Raw genomic sequence first — 20089 nt, 5'->3', positions numbered from 1 at the left:
CACCTCTCTCCTTCCTGGTAGCAACAGTGCCCCATCTGCTGGAAAGCTAGTTGTAGCAGCTCCCCAAACGCACACACACAACTGACAAGCCACTTCTGGTCCCAGCATTCTTAGTTCCTGCCTGTGTTTTCAGTTTGCTTGCAGAAGTCAACAGAGAAGCCAGTTTGCACCACGATACTCCTGGTTTCTCTTCCACCCTTTTCCCATTCCCTCCCCCGCCCCCCCAAAAATAGCTTCAGAAGATCTCCCAACCCTCTGGAGAATATTGTGGGGTAGGAAGGGGCTGTAGGGAAAACAGAGGAAGAATAAACCTTAACTTAACTCCAGGTAAGGGTGGCGCTGTGGATTAAACCACAGAGCCTAGGACTTGCCGATCAGAAGGTCGGCGGTTTGAATCCCCATGACGGGGTGAGCTCCCGTTGCTCTGTCCCTGCTCCTGCCAACCTAGCAGTTCGAAAGCATGTCAAAGTGCAAGTAGATAAATAGGTACCGCTCTGGCAGGAAGGTAAATGGCGTTTCCATGTGCTTCTCTGGTTCACCAGAAGTGGCTTAGTCATGCTGGCCACATGACCCAGAAGCTGTATGCCAGCTCCCTTGGCCAGTAAAGCAAGATGAGCGCCGCAACCCCAGAGTCGGTCACGAGTGGACCTAATGGCCAGGGGTCCCTTTACCTTTACCTAACTCCAGGTAAATTTAAAGGCTGCTTACTCTTAAGAGGGCCTTCTCAGTGGCTGCTCCCAGACTCTGGAAATCCCTCTCTGCAAAAGCTAGAATGCCTCCCTCCTTGTTGGTCCTTCCACTGGCAGGTGAAGACTTTCTTGTTCCAACAGGGGAATTGGGAATTTGGGAATTGACCGCTTTTAATGAAAAAGCTGGTGTCGTGCTGTGTTTCTTGTAATGTTATGTTTTAAAAAGAATTTATGCGTGTATATAGTTTTAATTCTATCTGTGTTTGATTTTTCTATGTTTTTAGCAGTTCTTTTATTTGCCTTGAGTCCTGTCAGAGGAAAAGACAGGGTATAAATACAGTGGTACCTCAGGTTAAGTACTTAATTCGTTCCGGAGGTCCGTACTTAACCTGAAACTGTTCTTAACCTGAAGCACCACTTTAGCCAATGGGGCCTCCTGCTGCCACCGCGCCGCCGAAGCACAATTTCTGTTCTCATCCTGAAGCAAAGTTCTTAACCTGAAGCAATATTTGTGGAGTCTGTAACCTGAAGCGTATGTAACCTGAAGCGTATGTAACCCGATGTACCACTGTAAATATAAATGAAGAAGAGGAAGAAGAAGAAGTTGCTTAACTAGAATTTTCATTAACTGTTCCTACGGTTCCATGTTACACATATTAATGAGCTTTGCCATGTGGAATCTCAGTAAGACCTTCTTCAGAGAAAATTGTTCAACAGCTGGGTGGACACTACAAGCTTATTATTTTGCTTATGAAGGTGCTATTATCCCCAGGTCCCTCTCTTTGCTTTTGCCTAGCTGGAGAGCAATTTCACTTGCAGACCCACCTTTAGGTTTGAATTATAGTATGTGTTGCAGCAACCTCTGTATTAACCATTGCCCTACAGATACCCATCGTCTTTGCCAGCAAGGTTATCTGAGGGCAGCAGCATATTCGTTACAGATAAGACTGTCATTACATAACTATATATTTTATTTAATTATCTTCTAATAAGACTCTCGTTTTTGTTAAGTGAAAAAGTCAGCTTTGCAAACTTAGGCAACAGATATTCTTCAAAATAACTGCATTTCAACTCACAGCAGCCAATGTTCAAGATCACAAACAGCCTTGAAGTCATAAAACATTACACTTGCATTCTTTTGTCTCCTAATCTTCTGCAATATTTCCACTATCAATTCCGTAGAGACTTGCTGTTCCTCTTCGCAATTCACTTCTTCTTATAAAATTATTTAACGTTTACACCTGCCATCTGACAAAGATGTCTCCATAACAGCACCTCCACCTTTAAGCAATTGCTTTATTTCATAAAACACCCATGCTAACCTGATAGCTTTTTTGCTTGGATGCCAAGAGAAAATGTTTTCATCAATTCAGCACTCAGTCTATTCTTGCGAAGCAATTGTGACCTTTTCCCCACCCGCCCAAAAAAACTTCACTGCAACCATTGTTTAGCCTAACAAGCATCTTATCCTCTAAATAAAAGATAGGGAAAGATCCACTGTGCATTTTTACAACGATCAAGGAAGGCATTGCATGCTTTGGACAAGCACAAAACACTGCTTTATTAATACTAATTATTCGTAGTTATATGAACCGTGCAATGGAACACCTGGTCATAACAGCAGAAATAAAAATGTTCCACAGTTCTACAAAGCTGTCTGTTCTCCTCCCAAACTGCTTTTCCAGCCTGAAACATGGGAGGCTACTGGGTTTGGCAAATCTGTAATTCCTTTTTTTAAAAAAATAAATCATCATCTCCCAATAGAAGTGGATGGTTGTTTCCTGAATTCCCTTCACCATAGTGGTTTTTAGGCCAGGCTCTAGGTTTGGGGGAATCGTCAGCAGGGATAGGAGAATCTGTCAATTTCAGTTTCTCTCAGTTCCTTGTGTTCCTCATTCTTAAGTTCAGTCCTTTATATTCCCACATCAGTTGGTGCTTTTGAAAAGTCCTCATACAAATCTATCAGCATTTTAGTGCAAATTCCTCCTACATTTTTGTATGCAATTTTGCTTAACATGTGGTTACGAACTTAATTTGTTCCAGAGATCCTTTCTTAACCTGAAACCGTTCTTAACCTGAGGTACCACTTTAGGTAATAGGGCCTCCCACTGACGCCGCACGATTTCTATTCTCATCCTGGGGCAAAGTTCTTAACCCGAGGTACTACTTCCAGGTTAGTGGAGTCTGCAACCCAAAGTGTTTGTAACCTGAGGTGTTTGTAACCCGAGGTACCACTGTATTATTATTATTATTATTATTATTATTATTATTATTATTATACCTGGAGGTCGCAGGGTGTTTCACAGAATAAAATCAAAATATAAAACCACAAAATACATAATCAAAATAAATACAACCCAATAACACACACACACCCCAAGGTACATAGGATGTCAATCAAATCAACCAAAGGCCTGGTTAAAAAGGAATGTTTTTGGCTGGTGCCTAAAGGTATATAAAGAAGGCGCCAGGTAAACTTCCATAGACAGAGAGCTACTGCAGACAAGGCCCATTCTCGTGTTGCCACCCTCCAGACCTCTCAAGGAGGAAGCCACAAAGAAGGCCCTCAGATGTTGATCTAAGGGGACACAGGGCAGATCTGTGAGTGAGGAGCTCCACCGCACACTGCCCCTGCCTTTGCTTGGAGACCCCTGAATTCCAACTGCAGCCAAGGAGAACAGTCCTACGATATCACCAATTTTCTCAGGTAGTCAAGAAGATTATCATGAATGCCAACACGCTGCCCTTACCTTTATGCAATGTAGTCAAAACAGGCAATCTTCCAGGAAAGATAATTTCAATAATAAACCTTGTGTACAAAGAGACACAAACATGAACACGTGAAGAAGACCATGGGAGAACGAAGGACGCGTTTCGCCTCAACATTTCAGAATAAGACAAGGAGACACAGACCACCTATCATTGTATTTTTCAGCTGGAAATATTAGGGTTGGGTATGAGGACACTGTTGCCCTTTGGATGTTGGGTGACAAGCCCCACCAATCCATGCTTCCTGGAAATGATTGGAATTATAGCCTTGCAATAACTGGAGGGGACTAAGTTGGGGAAAGCTGCTTTAAAGTGTGGCATATCACATTAAGTTAAATGAAAAACAAAGCAAGGCAAAGAAATAAATATGAGAAAGTAAGCCCTTAAGAGGTCCTCGTGATCCTCATTTCACTATATTCGCTATTCCTTCCTGATGGTCCTTGTGTTTAAATATTAAAATTAAAAATTGGCCTGAAGTCAAATTTGGGGATAAATGATTGATTCAGAGTGTCTGTATATTCATTTGTACAACTGGAATGTTGTGACTCAGCAGTTGTTCTCAGCTCTAAACCTTGACAGCGGCCAAGTTCAAGTGTTTATTTAGCACTTTATTGCCCCTTGTCATTTAAAAATGAACTGCTTTGAGTTACTAGCATCCATACAGAGTTTAAGAGGTTAGCAGAGTGTTTCGTTGCTGTAACAATGCAGGACCACCTTTCAAGCACAGCGGGCATCTTGACCTCTCAATTTTTTACAACTCAGCCAACTCCAAATTTTTCATATTGCTCTGCCAACGCCACGATTTGCAATGGCACATCCTGTGTGCTGCTTACTGATGATTTCAACAGAGTTTTGAGCACCATTTTAAGCACCGTCCTAACAATCTTGTTGGCAATGGTGATGTTCTCCATGGGCTGCAACGTGGAGCTGAAGAAATTTCTAGGGCACATTAGAAGGCCATGGGGCATAGCCGTAGGCTTCCTCTGCCAGTTTGGAATTATGCCTCTGACTGGTTTTGTGCTGTCGTATGCCTTCAAGATACTTCCTATACAAGCTGTTGTGGTGATCATCATGGGCTGCTGTCCTGGTGGAACATCTTCCAATATTTTAGCCTACTGGGTAGACGGTGACATGGACCTAAGGTAAGAGATATTGGCTTTCAACGGAATTGCCTCCTTCCCTACAGACCCTCTCAGGTGCTAATGTTGGTGGAGAGTGTCCTTTTGCTCATTCCACTGCCCTCAGAAGCTCAGGAGGTTGCAGTCCAGGATATGGCATTCTATGTGGCAGTCCCTAAGTTGTGGAACTTCCCACAGAGTTGCGTCCAGCACCTTCATTATATAACTTTTGGTGAATGCTGAAGATACATCTGTTCTCCTTGGATTTTTACTCTTGAGGTGTATATGTTTAGGATCCACCTTATTTTGTTAAGCTTAAGTTCTTTTAAACTGCTTTTCATATTGTATAGTAATGTGTTTTAATGCTAACGTTGTGTTTTCATTGTTCTAACCCATGCTGGGATGTTAGGGTGAAGGACAGGTAATGGAATAAATTTAATAAAGATGATGATAATGATGATGATCAGATACCTGGAACAGGAATAGCCTCTAAGGTATCTCACTCAAATCCTTCCCTGAATTATAGTGCCAACTCTGTATACATTAATTACTGAAAAATTGTTGCGGCGTGAAGCCACACAATCCAGAAAGCTGCTTGGAACTTGCCTGCATCATGGCTCCATAGAACAGCAAACCTTGATGTCGCACGGCAAACTTACGCTGAACTTCCCAGAAAGGAGAAACCCATACAAAGCTGCTGGATGTATAGAGCTACTAATAAGGTTATCTGGAATGTGTCTGTTGATGATGAACGATTGCATGCTACTCCATCGGTAAACATATTTTGGGTTGGTATTATCTACTCAGGCTGCTATTCCAGGCTCACCTGCAAAGTTATTGACTCTAACGCCACAGTTACAGCAGCAAGGGCAGATAGAGAAGTATGTTGTTGTTGTTTAGTCGTTTAGTCGTGTCCAACTCTTCGTGACTCCAAGGACCAGAGCACGCCAGGCACTCCTGTCTTCCACTGCCTCCCACAGTTTGGTCAAACTCATGCTGGTAGCTTCAAGAACACTGTCCAACCATCTCGTCCTCTGTCGTCCCCTTCTCCTTGTGCCCTCCATCTTTCCCAACATCAGGGTCTTTTCCAGGGAGTCTTCTCTTCTCATGAGGTGGCCAAAGTATTGGAGCCTCAGCTTCAGGATCTGTCCTTCCAGTGAGCACTCAGGGTTGATTTCCTTAAGAATGGATAGGTTTGATCTTCTTGCAGTCCACGGGACTCTCAAGAGTCTCCTCCAGCACCATAATTCAAAAGCATCAATTCTTTGGTGATCAGCCTTCTTTATGGTCCAGCTCTCACTTCCATACATCACTACTGGGAAAACCATAGCTTTTACTATACGGACCTTTGTTGGCAAGGTGATGTCTCTGCTTTTTAAGATGCTGTCTAGGTTTGTCATTGCTTTTCTCCCAAGAAGCAGGTGTCTTTTAATTTCGTGGCTGCTGTCACCATCTGCAGTGATCATGGAGCCCAAGAAAGTAAAATCTCTCACTGCCTCCATTTCTTCCCCTTCTATTTGCCAGGAGATGATGGGACCAGTGGCCATGATCTTTGTTGTTTTTTTGATGTTGAGCTTCAAACCATATTTTGTGCTCTCCTCTTGGTGGCTATTCCATTTGACCTCAGCCTGACTTTGAAATAACAGGAGAACCCACTACAGTAGTAGTAGTAGTAGCAACAGCTATTAATAATAGATTCTACTGCCATTTGGAGCACACATTTTCCCACCTAAAGTTTTTTTCCAAATTAGTATTTGTCCTGGAGTTTATCCGATGGGGCAAAAAGCAATATAAGGGGCAATGTACATTAGGAAAATGGTACGGGGCGGGTGGTAAGTCACTCTTTCCCCCAGTACTGCTGCCTTTATCTGATTCAGCAACCCCTGAGACTGTTTTGAGCTTTTTATCGTGGGGGCGGGGGCGTGCAGCAGATCCCATGGCATGCCTCCCAGTGTCTTGAGTAACTTGGCTCTGAAAGAACTTTTCCCCCACCCTAAAATGCTAGGCATATCCTTCATGAGACAAACCACCTCATCAAGGCCATCACCTCCACACCTTGCTTGAGAGCTTCCAGCAGCATCTGACTGGCTGTTTTGAATCAAATAACTTTAGATTAGGAAGAGACCTTGAAGGTTGTATAGTAAGACACATACAAACCCCGGCTCAATTTCACATCAGTGATGTCGGTCTCTTTTGGCAGAGGCTGATCAGCCACTATCAGAGATGCAGTGCTAGCATCCCTGAGTGACAGAGGCTGACTAGACTCTGCTTAAACACCTGCAGTGAAGGAGAGCTTCTGTTCCACTGCTGAACAGCTCCTATCCTTGAGACATTTCTCCTAATCTTTAGTTGAAATATGCTTACTGGCCATTTCCACCCATGCATTCTAGTCCTGCCCTCTGTGGCAACAGATAGCAATCCTGCTCCATCTTTTGTGATTGGCAGCCTTTTCAATATTTGAAGTCAGCCGGAATATATGAGGGTGTTGTTGTTTTTAATCTCATGTGGCACAACATTTGTCACACATTTGTGGCACACATTTGTCTCAGACCTGCTGGACTACCAAGTTGCCTTTGAAACTCCGTAGCTCAGGCAGGACATTTAAAAACAAAGCAAAACACTATACGATGCAAATATTCATCCCACTCCAGAGATCCTCAGACCCACAAGGGCTGTTTCACAGGTGATCCACAGTGCCGGCCGGATGGCTTGCCAGGGAGAAAGGTCTTCCATATGGAATGCATATGGAGAAACATACAAACTTATGCCTGCAATAACATGTTGCTAGAGCTTGTCTTTTGTCTCCCACACATCCCTTGTGTTTTCTGCACCAGGGCAAAGGATTTTTCCTGGAATACTTTTGTAATAAAAATCTGTACCCACTTCCAACATTAATGGAGAAAAGGAGTTAAATTCCTTCTCCCCCCCCCCCCCAGTCTGGCAAAAGACTGAATTGGCCTGTTTTTAAATAGTGCCATATTTAAACACTTTCTGTGATCCTATAACCTCTGCACGGAAGTAAATTCTATTGTTTTCAGTGGGTCTTATTCCCAAGTAGGTGTGCTTAAAGACTTTTGGCCACCATCTTTAAACTTCAATTCTGGCATTTACTAGTTTTGACTTTTCATTGTAGCCAAGAATTTAATTTTCTCAGGACCAAAGGCTTCACATTCTAACTTGGCACCATCTTGTGATTACCCACATAATCCTATCAAACAACATTCCTTCCTCAGTGCTCTCAAGACTGAAGGGACATAAAGCCCCACTTAGCAAATATAGTACGAACAACCCAGAAGCAGCTCTCAAGGTTCCTGTACTTTTCAGATGACCCTGCTATAGCATACAAGTTCTTCCAAGGGCCTTATGAGGAAGAGGAGAGAATAAGACCTTCTCCAACTGCTTTCAACCAGCAACCTCCTTAAACCAGCCTCCAGGTGTTTTGGACTACAACTGCCATGAGCCTCAGCCAGAACACAGTTGGTTGGCGTTGTAGTCCAAAACACCCACTCCAGAGCCATAAGAACCAGCCTAAGTCTGTGCTGAGCCTCCATTTAAAAGCCATGGACTCACCAACGCAAAAAGTATTTGTAGCTTGCATGGTACAAACAGTAATCACAACCAATTCTCTTGCAGCATCAGTATGACAACATGTTCAACTTTGCTGGCCATGGGAATGATGCCACTTTGCCTCTTCCTTTATACCAAAATTTGGACAGACTACAGCTCCCTTTTAATCCCCTACGACAGTATTGGTAAGTCACATTTGTACCTTCTCCCACAGCAAACATTCTCTTATCATACATCTGCAGGGCTCCATGCAACTGAGTTCTTGCGTTGCGTGTTGAGACCCCGCAGCCACCCCCTCGTTGGAAATAACTCACACAAGGACACAGATATTAGGTTTATGTTATTGGGCAAATTTTGGCCACAACTTTATTGAATTACATAATGTGAGCGGTATTGGCTTAGGCATTGATTGGACCTGATTATATCTGACTCCTGCCCATTGTGCAGGAAGTCCAGTAAGGGTAAGCCACCGGTAGGGGGAGCCCTTTTGATGTGAACCAACTCAAGCTCCCCCTGGTGTTCCCGCTGGGGTCGTGTCAAGGCCTTAGCCCCCCAGCCGGGCTTCAGACTAGATCAACACCCCCAGATTCCTTTAACGGAATACCCTTAAGCATGGAGGGGCAGGTGATGGCCATACCTCCCCTCCCCCACACAAGGTCAAACAATGCCTAACTGCAACCCTAACAAAGTTGTGACAATTGCTACGAGGTAGGCAAAAACCAAGTGGCCAGTGCCAATTTGCCAAGTGGAAAAATTCCTACCAGGCCCCTCAGACAAACCAAGGTGACCAACCGAAGTTCATAGCAAGGCCATTGCCTAACCTGCAAAATAGGGAGGGAGGGCAGGTGATTGAGGAAGCGAGCCAAAGAGGAAGTCCTCTGGCTCGCTCCTCTGTTTAAATGGCCCCGGCCACACCCCTACGGCCAGCGGATTGGCTGACCGGGCTCTGACGTGGCCGGGATCCCCCAGGCAATGGGGGACAAAGTCCCCCGCTCCCAGTGGGGAGTGGGTGGCCACGCGGTCCACCGCAACTCCTCCCCACTGGGAAGTGGAGTGGATCTAGCGGAAGCCGGCACAGTGAGTCCCATTTGTGCAAGGGGACTTTTGCCCCCTCTCCCCCAAATCTGGTCAGGAGAACCCCCAGAGCAGCACCCAGGGCAAGATGGGACACCCAACAAGCAGAAATGCTTTGGCTGGTGGAACACTAGCTGTAGCATGACATTGAATTCCACCATGAGTCTACAATGCCAATGCACCATTGACCTCTACACTCAGAAGTGTAGAGCACCTCTGTAGTGCTGAATTTGGGGTTGGTGAGTGTGCTGCTTCATCATTTCCCATTCCCTCACTCCAGATGTGCACACTTATTTGAGCTTCCAGGGTAGCTTCCTCCTAGGCTACACAGTCTGCGCTGGCACAATGTAGGATGGTCCCTCACAATAAGGACCAGAGTGCCCCAGGCTTTTGCCCAGGATGTGTCTTACATTTCCAGTGGTGCCCTTATAAGTCCAGTTAAGACAGCATCAATGCACACTTCTGTTTTTTGAGGGGATGTGTATCTATGTCTCCACATTATCAATCAAGATCCTTTGTGGAAATGGAATGATGGTACTGATAACATTTGAAGTTTAAATGCTCAGTAGAAGCTGGACTGAGTTGCACCCTGCAGAGTTTCACCCTGACATTTCCAACAGGTGCAAAGATCTCCACAAAATTTACTTCAATTCTGGGATGAATTGTGGGGTGCATTTGTAAGGGCTCCCAGATTTCATGCGGGATGAGATAAAATCAGCAAGAAAAGACATGCTAAACTTATGTTTTAACTAAACGAACGTGGAATAGCCATTGTGCCAAGAAAACACAAAACAAACTAATATATGTTTCCAAAAGAACATGGAAGATAGGGAGAATTGTGTGACAAGCAAACTATTATAAATAGACAGGTATGTTTATATCAAGAATCCTTTGTATAAGACTGTGATGGAAAGACTGTCTTCTGAGACCCTTAACAGATCTGAAGAACAGGCTGGTACCCAATGTGACCATTAGTATAGTTTGTGGCCAGTGATATTATTCATATACTTAAAACCAAAAGATCATGCCCAGACTGTCAAGTTACCATGTACAAAAAATAAATAAATGTGCAAGCTCTGTCCACAGTTTTTGCTAGCAGAAAGTCCAAACAGGTTGGTAACACAGGCATTAGATGTGGAGTGCTGAAGATTGCTACCAACAAATTCAGATGCTCACTTGGATGTGTTCTGAACCAAACATGATATCATAATGCAGCCATAGCAGAAGTTCTGGGAAAAACAAGCAATCTATATAGTTCTGCACATGTGGTGATAAAGCTTCTGGTGAAACTGATCAACCAAGACAGTGTGTTATGGAATGTTCAGTTGCTAAGGAAACTAAACAGGTTGCAGTCCAGCTTCTGCGAGGAGACGGGAATATCTTAGTGTGACTGGAATTAAAACCTCACCCATATTCAGATTGCATATTTGGAACAGGTTCTAGGCTGTAGGGATGCTATGGAATTGGAAGGGGTTAGACACAAGGAATGTGGAGTAGCCAAGAGGGAGCATGAAGAAAGGGTAAGTAGAGAATGAGACTTGGGGAAAATAAGGACAGAAAAGAATCAGCTGAGGCAAGGAGCTAAGAAAGCTCTGAAGAAACTTCACAGCACTTGATAGGCATGGGCTGTATATTATAAGAATGAGAAGAGGAATTTTATGGCTGGTTAGGTGATAGGGTGTTGAAAGGAAGAGGAACAATGTAGTCAGTGGCCTGGAAAGCAAGAATGTGAGAAACAGTGAAAGGGAGAAAGGGAGACTGGAAGAAACCTCAAAGGGTCTAGGAAGAAAGTGGGAAGGACTTTGTGGGTGTCAATGGGTTATAGGTTTGCTTGGTGTAGAGTTTAAGCTGTAGTAAGGGAATTCCAGCAGTTGTGGCTTTTGTTTTTAGCAGACCTTTGCAACTGAGCAACTCTAAAGAGGCAATAAGAATGGAGCAATTTCACATATTGGCTACAGCTAACCAGTCAGTTCTTTGGGTATCATTTTCTGGTCAACATTTGTTGCCTTGGGATCCAAAATTGCCTTCAGATCTATACCATTCTACTACTAAGGCATGCTGTGTGCATGGCACAATAATGGGACGACAGTATTACTCTCTGCCTCCACTTCCAAGAACCAAGAAGCCATTTGTTTACCGTATTTTTCGCCCTATAGGGTGCACCGGCCCATAGGACGCACTTATTGGGGGGGGGGAATTACACCCCCCCCCGAGCCCCAAAGAGCAAAGAAGCCAGGACAGCGAGCGGGATGGATCCCACTCACTGTCCTGGCTTCGTTTTTAGCCTCGGGGCTGGGGGTCCGGGAGCGAAGGCAAGGTTACGCAACCTCGCCATCACTCCCGGAGCTTGCGGGGCGGGGGAAGCCCGAGCTTCCCCTGACCCCAGCCCTCAGAACGGGTCCGAGAGCGATGGCGAAGTTGCACGCAGCTTCGCCATCACTCCCGGAGCTTGCCGGGCTGGGGGGGATAGCTTCCTGAAGCCTGGAGAGTGAGAGGGGTCGGTGCGCACCGACCCCTCTCGCTCTCCAGGCTTCAGCGAAAACCTGCACTCACCCCATAGGACGCACACACATTTCCCCTTCATTTTTGGAGGGGAAAAAGTGTGTCCTATAGGGTGAAAAATACGATAATTTTTTCTTCTTCTTCTGAGAAACAAAATACCCTTGAATGCCACACAACGAGAGAAGCTTTAAACCAGTGCCAGCTATAGAAGTAGAACCCCAAAGGCAAAAATCAATGCTTCATAGCATTGTAAAAAAAGAAAAGGTATGCCACAGAATGACAACGATTAACCACGGGAGAAATAAAGCTGTATTTTTGTTATCCAGCTGGGTGAACGTGTGACTTTTTATAGGCTATCAAACACAGAGCCAGCATGGTGCAGCAGGCAGTTGTCAGGACTTTGATCAGTGGCACCGTCTCAGGCATGGCAATCCCTGGGTGACCCTGTTAAGGCAATCCCTCGCTCTGTCATCCACAGGAAAATCCCCACCTACACAGCCACGAGCTTCCTGAATGAGATAATTGATTAATATTTGATCCTTCAAGGTAGAAAAGACAACTGTGTGTGAGAAAGCATGGGAATTGAAATAAAGAGAGCAGGGAGCTGCCTTATGCAGAATCCGACCATTGCTCCATGCCAGAGTTCCACCTGACATTGGGGGGGAGGGGCTCATCGCATGTGCATGACATCACATGTGTGACACATCATGCATGTTGGGAAGAGACCATGAGGAGGCTCAGCCCCTCAGGATTGGTGGGGCTCAGCCCTATTGTCACATACTTTGGGGGTGAGGTGTTCCCAGCCCCACAGAGTTGGAGCCTATGCTCCCTGCAGCTTAGTATTGTCTACACAGATTGGCAGCGACTCTCCTAGGTTTAAGGCAAGGAGTATTTCTTAGCCCTACATGAAGAGGCCAGGGACCTTCTGACATTTAGAAGACATCTGAAGGCAGCCCTGCTTAGGGATGTTTTTAATGACTGACATTTTAATGTATTTTTAACCTCTTGTTGGAAGCTGCCCAGAGTGGCTGGGGAAACCCAGCCAGATGGGCGAGCTATAAGTAATAAATTGTTATATTATTATTATTATATATTGACCCCTTCCCCAAACTTGCATTTTCAAGAGATTGCATTGTTTGGACCTCACCCTTCTCAAGCAAAGAGTTCTGTGCCCAACCTGTCCTCTTCTCCTTCCAGGCATTTCACTGGTAGCACTTGTCATTCCCGCTTCGCTCGGAATATTTTTTAAGCATCGATGGCCCGCAAAAGCTAAAATCGTACTCAAGGTAAGGTGTGACATTCCCCAAATGCATATCCAAAAGCTACCCAGAAATGTCAAGGTATACTGACCTTCTCTTTCCTCCCTCAGATTGGTTCCATTGGTGGTGCCGTTCTCATAGTGCTCATAGCTGTGGTTGGAGGGATATTGTACCAGGGCTCCTGGACCATCACTCCTGCACTCTGGATTATCGGGACCATCTTCCCATTCGCTGGCTATTCGGTGGGGTTTTTTCTGGCTCGCATAGCTGGCCAGTCCTGGCACAGGTAAGGCTCCAGAATACAAGAATGGAACAGCTTCTGTTTCCTTCAGCCTTGATGTATACACACACGTTGGAGTAATGCTTGCAAATGCACCGCAACAGTTTTGGAACGCTCCAAACATGTTGCAGAACATCTCGTTTTTTGCCATTTTTCGACACACAGCTCTTCTGCGGCTACAAAGCTATAAGAAATACTTTTGTAAAGTTGTTCCTCAGCATCCCCACTGCGGCAACATTTCGCAAGCCATGCCCAATCCACTTATCTGGTGCTGTGCACAAGCAAATTTGTCTTCTCATTTCCTGGGAGCTGACTAATGGCTTCAACACAGAGAGGTGACTGGCAAGTCCCTCAATGATTACCCAAAGGACGTCCCATTAGTTTGTGCTGTAGAACAGAGATTTGCAAAGGCCAGTCAAGTTGAGAAGGCACATCAGGGACTGAAAGACATGCATGGACAGACAGCACCCTGTTTTAAAGGCCTCGATATGCATACAGGTCCGAGCAGCCGCAAGGTACCTGAGTGGAATGGCAATATAAGATGCACTTCGCAGCAGAGTCAGGAAGGTCACTTACTGCTATATCTGCAAATTTAATGTCTCGGTCTTTCTCCCTGTTTTGCAATGTACACTGACACAAAATACATTGATGCAGTAGGATACTAGTCACACATTCATGCATCGCGTAATTGACTCTGGATCAGCTCAAGGTGAAGCCGCCCAGGGCCAATTTCAAGGTGTGCATTCAGAATGCAAGTGAGCAATTTTAGGTGAGGTTGCTCAGCAGGGAAGTTCACACCGATTCTTAAAGAACCCACCGTCCGCCATTCAAACTATTTCCATCTTGCCCTTGGTCAATTGCAGAGGGAGCTAACATGGTGCTCTCCGAGCGCTGATGGGATTACAACTGCCAGCAAGCATTGTCCATGGTCTGGGTCCTGGGATGTTGCATGTTGTAGTCCAACAATCTCTGGAAGGCATACAGATTGGCTGCCCCTGGTCAAATGCCTGGAGAAATATCCACTGCCTTCCTTGCTCACTTCGCCAGCCTTCCTATTATTCCAGTCATATCGTTGAGCCCTTTGGTACGGAGTTAAGAGAATGGGAGCGCAATCCTATGCATGCTAACTTAGGATTGATCCCCACTGATTTCAGTGGGTCTCACTGCCCAATATGCACCCAAAGCATTGCATCCTGAGACTTCCAGCAGTCAAAATTTACCTAGTGTATTGCAAACTGAGTAGGTCTACTTTTGCACCACTTTTTTCAGTGTGTGAAATCTCTGGTTTGTTCTGGCCACGTGCAGGTTAATGAAATGTAGCCCATAAACATAATGGCGATGCAGGCAAGCCAGGCTCATTGTTTAAATATATAACATGAGGACAATTTCTAAAGTGTGTATGTCTTTTTAAAATTTATTGTATAGCCCTAGGTAAATTTAATCATTTTATTTAAACAACAACATGGTGATAATATTGCCAGTTCAGAGCTGCTCCCAGCCTACCCAATCATTGCTCATATTTATTTTATTTATTTTACAAATTTTATATACCGCTAGATGGGAAGAAAACCTCTCAGCAGAAGTGCAATTGGCTGTCACACTATCAGGAACACAGTGCCTTTTCAATGTGTACATCACATTATGTTCTGTCAGCACTAATGTGGGCGACATAGTCAGGTCACATTCATTATAACCCTTGTGGAAGGTACCTTTTTATGACCTCGTTTATTTTTCTTAATTGATCTTTTAATTAGCTTTGAAATGCTTTTCAAGCTATATATTTTCATGAAAAAAATATAATGTTGTAAAGTTATGGTTCTATAACACAAGTAGACCATGGTGTTGTTGCTGCTGTAACATGGCTAAGTTGTTTTAAAAAGCTTTTAAAAAATAGATAAACCAAACATATTATATCTTTATGACTTTATAGTATATAATCGCTCTTTCATTAAAGAGAAATTATTTTAGTGCTCATTAAAATGTTAATGTAAGGAATAGATCAATGGGACCATTAAGAAGTGCTCACCGCAGAGATTGTGATCAATATATGCTAAGCTTTGATAAGTTTACTATCTCAATAGGGCACGACCTATGTTAAAACCCCAACCTTTTATAAAGGTGGTGCTAAAGGCGTCTATACCTGTTGAGATTCTTGCATATATACAAGTAGCGAAGTTACAGGGAAGCAGGCAGAGGGCCTTCTTGGTAGTGGCACCTGCCCTGTGGAACACCCTCCCATCATACGTCAAGGAGATAAAGAACTACATAACTTTAAGAAGACATCTGAAGGCAGCCATGTATCAGGAAGTTTTTAACGTTTGATGTTTTATTGTTTTGATATATCCTGTTAGCCGCCCAGAGTGACTGGGAAAACCCAGCAAGAAAGGCGGGGTATAAATGATAAAAATTATAATTATTATTATTATTAAATATGAGAATGTTTGGATGGTGGCGTTGTGCAGATTCAACATAAAGAGAGAGTGAACAAGATGTGGTGATTTCACAGTAAAATCTTAGTGTGGGGTGTGAAAGCACCCTAAGTCTCCTTATGTGGTTGTCTGTGTGTGATTTTTTAAGAATGTTGTTTCTTTTAGGTGTCGTACTGTAGCTCTGGAAACGGGGATGCAGAATACTCAGCTCGCTTCCACCATAGTACAGCTCTCATTCAGCCCAGAACAATTGGAGCTGATGTTTACTTTCCCTCTCATCTACAGTATTTTCCAGCTAATACTTGCAGCAATGTTTTTGGGAGGTAAGCCACCCTATGTACACCCCATTCTAATCTCTTTCTCCCCACTTTTTATCAGTTTGCAATAGAACAAGGATTTTTTACTCCATTTCTTTTAACACACTCTCTCTCTCTCTCTCTCTCTATATATATATATATATATATAGTTAAAAACAATAACCAAACAGAACAAGAAACTCTGACTTGGTCAATACTGCTCATAAATGAATTAACAAATCCAAGAATCATCAAGGTTGCAAACCGTACAAGTAAATTGCCTTGTGCTCCCCATTCCCCAACCCATATAAACAAGAGGCCAATATGATCAGTTTGGATCAAAACAAGCCACAACTCTATTGAATACAGATGAAAGATGTTTGGCTTGGGCATGGGGCAATTGAAATACTTCCAGCCTGCCCCCTGGAAGTGACGTGTAGGTCAATCCAGGCGGGGGTTCGTAAGACTTACATCAAACAGGGTCGACCCCACAGGGACCACCGTCTGGGGGAGTGCCTTTGGCCCTGGCCCTGCCTGGGCACATGGACATGACCACTCTCCCCAGATCCCTTTAATGGGATACCCCAACCTTTGGAGGGGCAGGCAAAGAATACAACCTCCCCTCCATCCAAGACAAAGGATCGCCCCCAAAGGGGTGAGTGGACTTGGCTGCCAATCCAGCCGCAACCTTAGCTGTTGTCCAACAACGTAAGCAGAATATGTCACCTGACTCAGCTCAAACATCATGCTAAAACACGGATGTTAAAGCTTAACCGTTTGGTGCAGTGTCTGAATTGGCAAATCAGCCAGCAAATCAGAATCAGAAGCCACGATTAGCAAACCATTGTTGCAGGTGTGGCTCCAGCTTCGAAGGCCACTGCACCTAGGGAGTGAGCAAACAGAAATAAAAGGCTAACAAACTGCTCTAAACCATGGCTTACATGGAAACTCAAACCAGAGTTTTGCACGTTGACTTCAACAAGGCCTTCCACCGCCTGCCTTGGCCATAATTTCATCTCAAGACTAGTGTTCATGATTTATTGTTCATCTCTCAGGGGTGGTTATTGAGCCATACAGCTGCCACATACACCCAGTATTGTTCAATTCCCTTCCAGTCTACAACTCTCTGGGTTGTGCAAATGAGACCTTAAGTTGTATCATCTTAGTGACTCCTCTGCACCATGCATTTAAAGCAGTATCCTGCCACTTTAAACAGCCATGGCTTTCCCCAAAGAATCCTGAGAACTGTAGTTTGCTAAGGCTGCTGAGAGTTGTTTGGAGACCCCAGAGCTACAATCTCTGGGAAGAGAGGTTGGCTGTTAAGCACCCCTCAGCATTAGCAAGCGATACCAGCCTTAACAACAACAGTAATTAGCTATATCTTCTCAGAAGGAACTCCCATTTAGTTCAGTGGGGCTTACTCACGGGTAAGCGGGTACCAGATCACAGCCCAGCTTTTCCTTGATATACCAGCTTCGGTTAAGTGCTGAAATGCTTTCAGTCCTGTCTGTTATGACCTTTGACATGTCGTGCCAATGTTGTTAGTCTACCAGGTGCACAAAAGGTATTTTGCTGATCCAGACTTGACCGATGAGGAGAATGAACCTGAATCAACACAGGAGCCAACACACAATACGATGAATGGAGGATTTACTTTGGAGGAGGGAGGAGGAGGAGAGAAGCACATGTCAGCGACTCCCAATGGAAGAGTATAGCCTTGAGCAGGCTGGCTGAAGGCAGGCTGGAAGAGATGCATTGGACTGTGGGGGACAAGCCCCTCTTGAGATGGCCATGCTGTATGGTCTGTACTCCCTCCGTGCGGAGTAAAAGTGTAAATATGTGAATAGACCATATTTCTTAAAGCTACAACAGTTCCACCCCATCTTCAATTCTCCAAAGGAGCACAGACCCTGAATGGGGACCAAGACACCTGGAATTCCATGCATGGCTTGGCAGGGATTAGGGTGTCCGATAACACTATTTAGAAATACATACATACATACATACATACATACATACATACATACATACATTAAATAAGTGGCTAACTATTTAATGCTCTCCTATGGCCGTAGATTATAAATACCATTAAATCTAAAATCAGTTGGTTAGAGCATCATGCGGATAATGCCAAGGTTGCAGGTTTGATCCCCACATGGGGCAGCTGCACTGCAGGGAACAGGACTAGCTGATCCTCAGGGTCCCTTCCAACTCTACAATTTATGGCTTGGTTATCATTAATCACCACATAATGATCTCTGTCAAAGAGTTGTCGACAGAAAATGTTCAGTCCACCATCTCCTCCCCGGAAGTCCCAATCAATGAGAGTTTCATAGGGAGTAAGAGGTTATTAAGACCTTTCGTGCGTGCACCTACAAAGTAGTCTGGCCAGCATGAACACAGAAGAACTGGGAAATGATGATTGACGCAGCTGATCATTACAGGGCAGACAAATTCATATTCTGAACCGTTATCATCATCATCAACAACAACATGGGTTTATGAATCACTATCTAAACAACTATCACTAACAACTTCAGCAATGCTCCTCTCTCAAATTAAGCCCTGAATTCCCTGAACTTTTAAAGTTGAGGCACATTGCTTTAGCATCTCCCACTTCACAGATTGGTTACAGGTGGTTCATTCTAAGCAAAGAATGGTGGATAATCCCTCCAGTCCAAATTCATTGTTTCCAAATCATAGGAGCCAACTCCTAGGAGCCAAGATTCCTTGGCCCCCCCCATAAATTATTTGAAGGGGCTCGTCTCCCCAAAGTTGATAGGCACTGCCATTCAAATGGTTATGCGGACACCGCATCTTGTGATTACCTTGGCCCCCTCAATATTTTATTCAAGTTGACACCTCTGAATTCAAAACCAATGCTGCTTTTTCCAGGGAGAAAAATTGTCTACTGTTTGTGGAATGCTCTCCCCATGGAGGTTTGTCTGGTGCCTTCATTGTACAGTTATATGCATCAGGCAAAAGAGTTCCTCTTCAACCAAGCCTTTGGCTGATGAACAGTCTATGACCTTTTGAATGTGTTTGTGGGGGGGGGTTAATGGTTTGTTTTGTTCTTGTTTTTATTATGTACTTTGTGGTTTGATTTTGTATTTTTATTTTATGCTGTAAATCTCCCCGAGATCTTTCTATGAAGGGCAGGCTACAAATTTAATAAAGAAATAAATAAAATAAAGAAATACTGTAGACAGAGGACTATTTGCTTCAAAGATTCTTAGCCAAAGCTCTAACACATGGAAAAGATCAATTAGCCCACTTCTGGGTGCTGTGATTTAATGTGGCAACGTTATTGCTCTGCATTTTCTATTTAAAATATGCATTTGGCAAGCACAGCTTAAATGATGAATTCTAAGCAGCAAGCATGCTATTTTCCACGATTCAGGGAAAAAGAATGTGCCAAAAGCGAAGCAAAGAATGAGTTGCCGTTGTGGGACAGATGTTGAAAAAGAAATGCCATATTCTGCACCACATGCCAAAGTGTGGAGAAACTCTTTCGCCACATGAGTGCACAGCACTTTGCAGAATTTGCTCCCTTAAATCATCCATAGCATTGCATGTCTCAGAGCAACTGTCCTAGTAAGACAATGCCTGCTGTGTACAACCCTGAAAAAATTAAACATGGTGACTAAGACTGCAATCTTTTGCACACTTGCTCGGAAATGCCTTATGATGTACAAATTCAGACTTCTTACTTCCAAATAAACATGAGGAGAACTGGGAGGCATGCCCCACAGAAAACAGTGGAATTGGATTTACAGTCCAACCTAAGCATGACTACTTAAAGCAATGATCTGAATCTCTTGTACAGAGATGGGGAAACAGTGGCCGGCCAGATCCATTTCCCATCAGCCTCTGCCAGCCTGACCAACAGTCAGTGATGATGGGAGCTGTAGCCTATCAACATCTGAAGAAGCACAGGTTCTCCATGCCATGCCTTGCCCTAGTGTGTGTGTGTGTGTGTGTGTGTGATCTTCATGGCGACCCTCTGGTTTCCTATTGGTGAAAACAAACCTTTGCTGGATTGATGTGCCTGCCCCCTAAACCTAACATTCCAAAAGTAATTTAGCAGGTGTGGTAACTGGTTCTTG

General features: G+C 44.2%; 1 protein-coding gene across 1 annotated transcript; it reads left to right on the top strand.

Moving 5' to 3' along the window:
* Positions 1-4160: 4160 nt before the first annotated feature.
* Positions 4161-19094, top strand: SLC10A2 (solute carrier family 10 member 2; the record flags this gene model as incomplete). The annotated part of the gene is made up of 6 exons (XM_083500135.1): positions 4161-4600; positions 8210-8328; positions 12917-13005; positions 13089-13264; positions 15853-16010; positions 17529-19094. The coding sequence occupies 6 exons, from the start codon at positions 4161-4163 to the stop codon at positions 17696-17698; spliced, it is 1152 nt and encodes a 383-aa protein (XP_083356261.1). The 3' UTR covers positions 17699-19094.
* Positions 19095-20089: the final 995 nt, after the last annotated feature.

Source organism: Podarcis liolepis, assembly GCF_965112155.1.
Source record: "Podarcis liolepis genome assembly, chromosome: 4".
Lineage (NCBI taxonomy): Eukaryota > Metazoa > Chordata > Lepidosauria > Squamata > Lacertidae > Podarcis > Podarcis liolepis.
This window is presented reverse-complemented; position numbering and strand designations above follow the sequence as displayed.